Genomic DNA, 8,554 nt, shown 5'->3' on the forward strand with positions numbered 1-8,554 from the left:
AAGTAGGACATTGGCCCTCAGTTCCACAGCCCCCACTCCCTGGTGGTCCCGACACAAGGGCCTGCGTTGTTGCCATCTGTCATTGCACTTGTACTGTTCTTAGTATAGAAATGAAAACGGGGACAGGAGAAGCTGGACCCAGAAGAGCTGGTGCTTAAAGAATTATGGGCAAGAGCCTGTTTCTTCTTCTTGCAAGTAAAGTATTCCTTTGTATGAAACATGGAGAAGTGGTCTGTGTCCAAACACCGTAGCACCCCAGCCCGGCATCTGTGTGTGGGCTCCCCAGGCTGTGACCTGCCTCGTCAACCACAGGATTCAACGTCTTCAGTTCACCCCCTTGGGGTAGACAGACCATGCCCAACAGAACAGCTGAGAGCCAGGAGTGTTCTACTCACTACCTTTTATTCTCACAGGAGCCATGGCCGGAGGGCTGATGACAAGCTTGGCTGTGCAGAGGGAACTGGGGGATGGCAGAAAGTGAGGGGAGGGGCTGCAGTTTGGGGAGGCTGGTTCTTCTTGGGTGTATGATGCTGGGGAGAGGGAAGGGGTGGCTCATGCCCCCAGTTAAAGGGCTGGAAAGCCGAGGCCTGGAGGGGAGGGGAGAGCAGAGGTGTCCGTCCTGGGACTTGGGATAGTGCCGTCCCTTCTCCCTGCACCTGCCAACCACTTCCGTGGGCCTCGATCTTGGAGTTCCGTGTCAGCCTGCTATGGAGTCAGCAGTGGGGGTCAGCCTCACTCATGGTCCATGTCCCTGGGCCGTGTGTCCCTGCTAGTGGATGGGAGTTTGGGCAGCAAGTGTACCGCTGATCTATGCCGTTCTGATATGATTGTTGTGTCCAAGATGATGGAGAGGCAGAGTCTCATAGAATGAGGTGCAGGGTGGGAGACGGCAAGGGGAAGGGTGTGTAAGGGAAGGAGAGGGGCTGGGGCAGGGAGGGAAGCTATGGCCTTGCAGGGCTGTCTGGGTGCTGGCATCTGCGTCTGCTGAGCTCACGGGGCGACTGCAAGGAGGTAAGCAGCAGGTTAGTATTAGAGTCACTTGTCCCTGCCCCCCCTCCCCCCCCCAGCATCCTGTGGCCTCAGAGCAGTTGAGGGCCCTTCACCCTCCACTGCCTCCTGCTTGGATTCAAGAATTGACCGCCATGGCCCCGGAAATCCCCAGCCCTGGTCCTCATCTGTGAGAAGGAAACTGGAGAATGGCCTGGGGTCATCATCCACAAGCAAGTTGGCCCCTCTGCGGATAAGCTGCTGGAGACCAGATGCCCTGCAAGTGTGCTTACCTGACTGAAATCCTGCTTACAGCCCCAGCCCGGATGATGGATACTCCATCTCCATTGGGTCTGCAAAGGAGCAGAGAGCCCACTTGTTAGTTGCAGTCCAGCCTACTGCACCCACTCGCAAGGAGCCTGGGTGGGCTAGCTCTGCCCAACTTTGCCACAAGCCTGGTGCTTGGTGGAACAGATGTGAATGGAAGGACGCTTGTTGGATGGCTGCAAGTGGCAATGAGATGTGACTGGGGCACTGAATGAGCGAGGCCAAGGAGGGGGTGATGAAATCAGATGGGTGGATCTGGAGGACCCTGGATGAATGCGCGGATGGGTAGAGTGGAAGGGTTGGAGGACAAACAAATTAAGTAGATGAGTGTAGACATAAGGAGAGAAATAATAGTACACAAATAAATAAGGAATGCACAGGTGGGTGGATGCATGGCTGAGTGGCTGCTCCCCGGAGTTGGCACCTTGCATATCCTAGCCCATGGTGTGCCAGTAGGGACGTCCTGCCCCTCAGCCTTTCTGATCCTTCCTGCTCCTGGCATAGTGGCCACTGCTTACCACTGCAGTTATGGCGCCCGCGGCTCCTGGTGTGGGGGACCTCGGTGCCGTTGGGGAAGACACACCAGCAGTAGCCGATGCTCCCATAGCACTGGAGCGGCATATAGTTGCCGTTCTCGTCGCAGTTGGGCTTGAACACGCCCGGGTGGATGGCAGGGATGCGGCTGACCTCTTCCTGGCACTGGGTCAGTACTGAAGCGACAGGCATGGTGAACACAGTCAGTGAGCGGGCTCTGGGCTGGGGTCTCAGCAGAACCAGAGGTCCACGTACCACTGTTGTGTGCCTAATGCCTTCTGTCCAAGTGGCTGCACTTGCTCTACCCATTGCACAGATGGAAAAACTGAGGCCTGGACCAACAAGGTCCAGGATCAGAGAGGAAGTGAATGGCTATGATGCTAATTCATCCCAGAACATGATGATTTCTTCTGACACTTACTGCCTATTAGAGTTTAGAGTTGCACCTATGATTCTGATTTCTAGAGAAAAGCAGCAGACGCCTTGCTAAGTCTGAGCTCACATTACTGGGGGTATCCAAGTAGAAATGGGGGTTACCAGGTGATGAGGCTGTTACAGAGGGGATTTGAACATTAGTTGGGAGTTGATCAAGATAACATGCAAGGTGCCCTCTATGAATCCATTATGGAGAATCCTGGGGTTCAGGAAGGGTAGGCCCTTGATCTTCCACTTCTGAAACTGAAGCCCAAAGAGAAGAGACTTGCCCAAAGTCACATAGCCCATTAGCTCCAGGATGAGAACAGAGCACCCATAAAGGCTTTCAGGCTGAAAACCCTGCTACACATTGCCTATGAGATGGAAGAACCCCAAGGCCCTCTTATCTAGCAGCCATGGCTGTGTGACCTGAGAGAGGTCCCTTGGAAGGGTGGGAATCATGAGCCCAACCCTATCATGGGAGCCTGCAGGATGCAGCGCTGAGTGGGGAAGGTCATTGCTATGACTCCTGAGATGTTTTGGGTGGTTTTTGCTCCAGGCCTCCTTGGTGCAGTTCCATCCTCCACAAGGGAGGTCACCTCCTGAAGGGACAGGATGGGGGCTGGGGGCAGCCAAGCCCAGAAGAACAGGCAGGAGAAACAGGAGTGAGAGCTGAGAGGCTGGGAGAGCCCTGTGCTTGGATCAGGAAGCACTCAAGGCCCTATCCCTGAGGGAGCTCCCAGAAACCCCGCCTCCCCAAGATTCACCTTCCCTTTACCTTTTGGTGGAACCTCAAAGGGCTTCTCCTCCAGCGAGTTCTTGCTCATTTCAAACAAGAGCCACTGATGCAGCCAGCTCTCAAAGAGCTAATGGGGATAAAGGCAGAGGGTCAGGCTTAGTAGCCCACTCCCACCCTACTGACTGTGCCCCTGGGGACAGAGACATGAAGAGCCAGTGGGGACCTGGTTCCCCCTTAGACACCCCACAGGGTTTGGTCAAGGTGGTTCCTCAAGTCCAAGCATTCTCCCATGGTGGGAGCTTCCTAAGTGCTGGGAAGCCGCCTCCAGCTTCCTAAGAACGGCTTCCTTGCTCACGCCCCTCGTCCCAGGGCGGCTGTAGACAGGGAGGCAGGGTACGGCAGGGAAAGCTGCTGACCTTCCAGTCCAAGCCATCCATGGTGTCTTTAAGGTGTTTCAGGTTTTCTGGCAGGCTCCCCTTCAGCTGCGGGTACACCTTCAGGGGGTCCGCCTTCTGCAGGGTAGCAAGGCAGGAAGGAAGGTTAAAAAGCTTCCAGGCAGGCAAGGTTTAATGTACAGCTCATGTGGCCCTGATCTTTGGTTCTGAGGTATGGAGTCCAGACCTCAGCACACTGGAGCTAATGGGGAAGAGGACGTGTTACAGTAATCCAGGGGACCAGCTACAACACCCTGGGGCTGGGAATCGGGAGACCCAGGCCCAGTTCTACCAACAGCCCTCAGTCTTCTGATCCTTGCAGACTCTTACTCAGCTTCCAGGTCTCTCCTCCTTCAGAGGGAATCCTTGACTTATCCCAACCCTCCTGCCCCAGCTAGGTCAGATCTTCAGCCTCTTTTTCTCTCAAAGCCCCCTGCACATCCCTCATCACCTGGTCACTTGTCTGTCTCCCATGCTAGCCTGCGATCTTCATGGACTAGGAACTGATCTGATTGCTCCCCACTGTGGCTCCAGAGCCTTGCACAGTGCCTGGTGCTAAGTAGACGTGCAGTAAAAATTTGGGAAGGAATAAAACAGGCATCTTCAGCAAGTCATTTCCAGACTCTGGGCCTTAGTTTCTCCATCTCAAACACAAAAAAGTGGGGAGCAGTGGGGCCGAACTTCATAGAACATTAAGGGCCACATTTGTGTTCCTTCACTAATCTGCTGTGAGCCAGGCCTGGGGCAGGTCTTGAAGCACAGCCCCAGCCAGGGGCCTGTGGGGATGGGGTGGGAGGTGAGGGCTGCCTGGCTGGGCTCCCTCACCAGGAGCAGATGCATCACGTGGTCCTGGGTCATGTTGCCGTACTTGGTGGCGTTCTTCATGGGCTGTGGAAGGAAGGAAGGAAGGAAGGAAGGAGGAGTTCCCAGCACTGGCCCTGGGGGTGGGGCCCAGAGCAGAGCCAGCAGCTGGAGTCTGGGTGAGAGTCTGGATTCCCAGATGTTCAAGTCCACTTCTACCACCTCCCACTGTGAGAGCTTGAGCAGGTTGTCTTCCTGCCTCAATATCCTGTTCTTCTACTCTGCATAAACTTTCCTGCCCAAGGCTTTGTGGACAGGAGATAGTTTTGTGAACAGAAACATCATCTATATATCAAGGGCTCTAAAAATAGGAGGGACTGTGAGACACTCTGGGAAATGAGAAGCACTTTATAATTTGTGAAGGGCTGGGCCTTCCTCCCAGAGAGGGCCCCAAGAGGCTCTTTCCTCCTTCACCCCTGGAATTCCTGTTCCTCCCCCAAACAGTCAGGACCCCCTCTCCAGCTGCACTTTTCCTGGGCCAGCTGTCCTCCCCTGTCCCTTGGCACTTGCCCTCCATCCAGGTGGGGTAAGCTTCCCTCTCCTACTGCCCTGGGGTTGGCCTTACCTCTGGGCCTGCCATGGGCAGCGCCCGCATCAGCATGGGAGTGGCCATCCGCATCTGGCTCAAAGGCTTGGCAGCTGTGGGGGTAGAAGGCACAGCATCAGTGCGGCCCCAGTGCCCAGGGAAGAGGGTACTCAGACCCGGGGACCGAGAGCCCAGACCCAGATGAGGGGCTGGAATTCCAGACCAGAGGGCAAGGCCAGTGGGCCCAGCTGGGGCAGGAATGAGGGTTCTCTGAGGTGAGGGGCAGGGGGTGTTGTCGGGACAGAGGCGGGGCACGCACGCTTGGGAAGCTTCATGCGCAGGCTCTCCAGCTGCAGGTTCTGGGAGGTGACCGTCAGCCTGTCCAGCCGGCCCTGCTGCTGGTACAGGAAGTAGGCAGTGGTGGCCTGGCCAGCCAGGAGCAGAGCCACCAGGACGGAAAAGCCTGTGTACAGGGCTCCACGACTGCACTTGCTGTGGGGGAGAGGAGGGGGACATAGGTCAGAGGAGAGTCCACAGAGGTGGCTGCCCTGGGGACTGGCTGGGAATGGGGGAATGTGCCCCCCTAGTTCCAGCCCTTTGCCCTCAGCTTCCCCTAACAAACACACGTTTTAAGCACAAATAAGTTCCTATGAACTTACAGCTTGACGATATTCCCCCGACCCCCTACCTCCAGCCACTGCTGCCCCTATAGCCCCCCCAGGTAGAAATCCTGGAGCTGCCCCTGTGTGGGGAAGAGCCAAGAACAAGGGCCTTGTCTTCTCGAGGGAACCAGCAAGGACAGCTAAGGAAACCCCAGGAAGACCCTGCTGCCTAGTAATTCATGACATCACAAACATGGCTCATTCTCATTGCCTCTCTGCTCGCCAATCCTCTGTGATTTCTGGACCAAGGCCCAGTCCAGGGGATTATTACTCTGAAAACAGAATGTAAAAATCCTGTGTGGAGAAAAGGAGAAAACCAGACAGGAGAGGAAAACAAATCCTACTTTTTGGCCTTCCCAAGGAAGAGGGGCGGCCTGGCCTCTGAAGTGGTGAAAAGTCCACCCAAGCTTGGGTCTTCCTGAGTTCAAGCTCTATAGCCTCACCTCTTCAGCAACCCCACACCCAAGTTGAGTCCCAGCTGTGCCTCCCACCGTCTATTCTCTGAACCTCAGTTTCTCACAAGGTCTAAGAATCTAGAGAGTCGTAATAAAGATGAGACCCTGTAACCTGGATTGTAATCCTGGTTCTGTCATTCCCTTAGCTCAGGGAACAGGGTCAAGTCACTCAACCTCCCTTAGTAACTTAAGGTAAGAATATCTACTCAAAGGATTGTTATATAAAATGAGATCAGGGTAAAGCTCTTGACTCCATACCTGGCGCCTAGTTAGCAGTCTGTAACACTGAGCATAATCTCAAGGGAGTTAATAATTAACTTTAACATCTGGTTTCCTTCCTCTTTATGCATCTTGATGGCCTGTCTCCTGGTTCTGGATGAGTGCCAACTCTTGTCACTTCCTCCTTTCTAATGCCTCTTTCTTGAATAAACAATTGGCCAAAGTTAGGAGCCAACCAGAACTAGGAGGAATCATGGTACAAGTGTTGCCAGGCAGAAGTGTTCACAAAAGGGTCCAAAACAGGCCAGGACAGTTTTTAGAAGCAGTGATTGAACTGGGGAAAACCAGACAAGGATTTGACAAGGGGGCACCCTTTCTGCTCACTGAGCCCACGCTGGCTCTGCAACTCACTGGGTGGCCTGTGCTCAGAGGGGACCCATTTCCCCTCCATGCAAATTGTGCCTCTAGAAGGGGGTCAGATGGTAGACAAACTCAAATTTTAATATCAGACTAGTCCTGGGTTCAAATTCTGGCTCCAGTATTCACTAGCTGCAATAACCTTGGTGACTCACTTGTTAATACAAGTCTCAATTTTCTCTTAAGTAAAAATGGGAATAATAAAAGTACCCAACTTAAAGAGTTAGTAAAAGAATTATGATTGAGTTTATCATTTAGTTATATGCCCACCACAAAACTAATCATACTAATATCTATCAGGGACTGAGGATTGGTAACAAGTATACAGTGAATAGGAACTATTATCATAACCACTGTCATTATTCTTGCTGCTGCTACTACTGAGACCCAGAGAGAAACTGTGATTTATACAAGTCACACACGACAGTTGCAGAACCTCGACCAGAATCCAGCCCTCTCAAGAGCTGGCCCTCCTAGCCATGGGATTTCCCAGGGTTTTCGCAGGCCAGGCACTAATGGTCTATCTCGAGTTACATGTCCCACAGTATGCAGTTCCTCATGACATCTCTGAGAGTCTGTCCCAAACCCCTTTCTGCCTGGCAACTGCTGACATCACAACAAGTCCCTGTAATATGCAAATTATTGGGGGCAGGTGCAGGGACATTGGGGTAGCTGTATTCTAGCCATTCCCCCCCTTTTTTTTTTCAGGGAAACAGATGGATAAGGATCTGGGAACGGGTCCTCTGGATGGCTGTGCTGGCCCCTTGCTGCAAGGGAGAGGGGTATGGGCAGGACACCACACACATCAACCCACAGCCCCTTCTAGAAATTTAGCCAGAGCCCCCCACCTCACCCTTTTTTGACCCTCCTCTAATATCTCTCATTCCCTCCTGTGATAGCAAACATCTTCATCTACTCTACAGACACCTGCAACTATAATTCCCTTGATATAAACACATATACCAACTTAGGACAACTAGGAGGAAACTCCTCTATGATGAGCTGCTTCTGCCATTCTCTTTTAGAAAATCTGCTTCTCCATCTAGGATCCATAATATTTTCAAAATTTCTAATCTAGGACTCATGGCCCAGCTTCAAGGGACTCTGGGAAGCTCCTGATACTGTGGGAAACTATAGGAAAAGAGTACCGAGCTCTCTGATTTTCAGAAGAGAAGTATGGGATGCAAAGAAAATTAAACCCCTGCCCTAGAGGAACTCCCTCATTTTACAAGAGGGAGAACTGAAGCCAGACGGCCAGAGACTTGCCCCACGTCACCCAGTCAGTGTTGGAGTCAGAGCCTAAGTTCACGCCTCATCTGACTCCTGGTCTAGTGCTCCTTCTGTAGCGCCTGTGCACGTACGTCTGTGCAGTCCAAGATTTGGCTGCTCTCTCCTACTGCTCACACATACCTCTCCTGGGCTCCGGGGCGCTGGCTCAGCATGGGCAGCTGCTCATGGTTGGAGATGAGGTCACGCTGGTCTTCCATGCTTCTGACCTCTGGTCTTCCCCACTCCTGCTGCTGCTGCTGCTGCCTGTGTATCTGGGATGCTGAGTCCCCTGCTCACCTCTTGAAGTTGGGGCTGAGGAGGAATCTGATTCGTCCACAGGAGGCCACTCCGCCCACCTGGTAGAAGTGGAAGTGAAAGCCACAAAGCTGGAAATACCCCCACTTCAGCCAGTTGCCTTTAACGGGACAGCATGAGTAGGGGGAGCCCCCCCGAGGCAGGTGAAAAGGCCAGCATGTTTCCATTGGCTGCCCAGGGCCCTCGTCACTTGTTTCTGTGCAGACCTGTGGATTCATAAGGCTCTTTGAAGGTTTCAAGAAACAGGCAAATGTTCACTCCCTAGACAGGAAATCACTTTGAAGCAAAAAAAAAAGACGAAAATTCTTTTTGTCTCCCCTCTCACCTGTAGATGAGTGGGTACATAAAGGGGCTGCCCCCCTTTTGTGAACTTAGACAAATTCCTTTCCTTCTCT

General features: G+C 53.1%; 1 protein-coding gene across 2 annotated transcripts; it reads right to left on the minus strand.

Moving 5' to 3' along the window:
- Positions 1-383: 383 nt before the first annotated feature.
- CD74 (CD74 molecule) lies at positions 384-8,190 on the minus strand. Of its 2 annotated transcripts, XM_020885139.2 has the most exons (9): positions 7,986-8,190; positions 5,142-5,314; positions 4,862-4,935; positions 4,261-4,323; positions 3,418-3,513; positions 3,041-3,128; positions 1,833-2,024; positions 1,281-1,340; positions 384-1,001 (listed from the first exon to the last, which is right to left on the minus strand). In XM_020885139.2, the coding sequence occupies exons 1-8, from the start codon at positions 8,060-8,062 to the stop codon at positions 1,297-1,299; spliced, it is 807 nt and encodes a 268-aa protein (XP_020740798.1). In that variant the 5' UTR covers positions 8,063-8,190; the 3' UTR covers positions 384-1,001; positions 1,281-1,296. The 2 variants fall into 2 exon arrangements, with proteins under 2 accessions (XP_020740798.1, XP_020740799.1); XM_020885140.2 differs by lacking the exon at positions 1,833-2,024 and having other exon boundaries at positions 7,986-8,170.
- Between the last annotated feature and the right edge of the window lie 364 nt (positions 8,191-8,554).

The sequence above is a fragment of the Odocoileus virginianus genome, chromosome 3 (genome assembly GCF_023699985.2).
Source record: "Odocoileus virginianus isolate 20LAN1187 ecotype Illinois chromosome 3, Ovbor_1.2, whole genome shotgun sequence".
Lineage (NCBI taxonomy): Eukaryota > Metazoa > Chordata > Mammalia > Artiodactyla > Cervidae > Odocoileus > Odocoileus virginianus.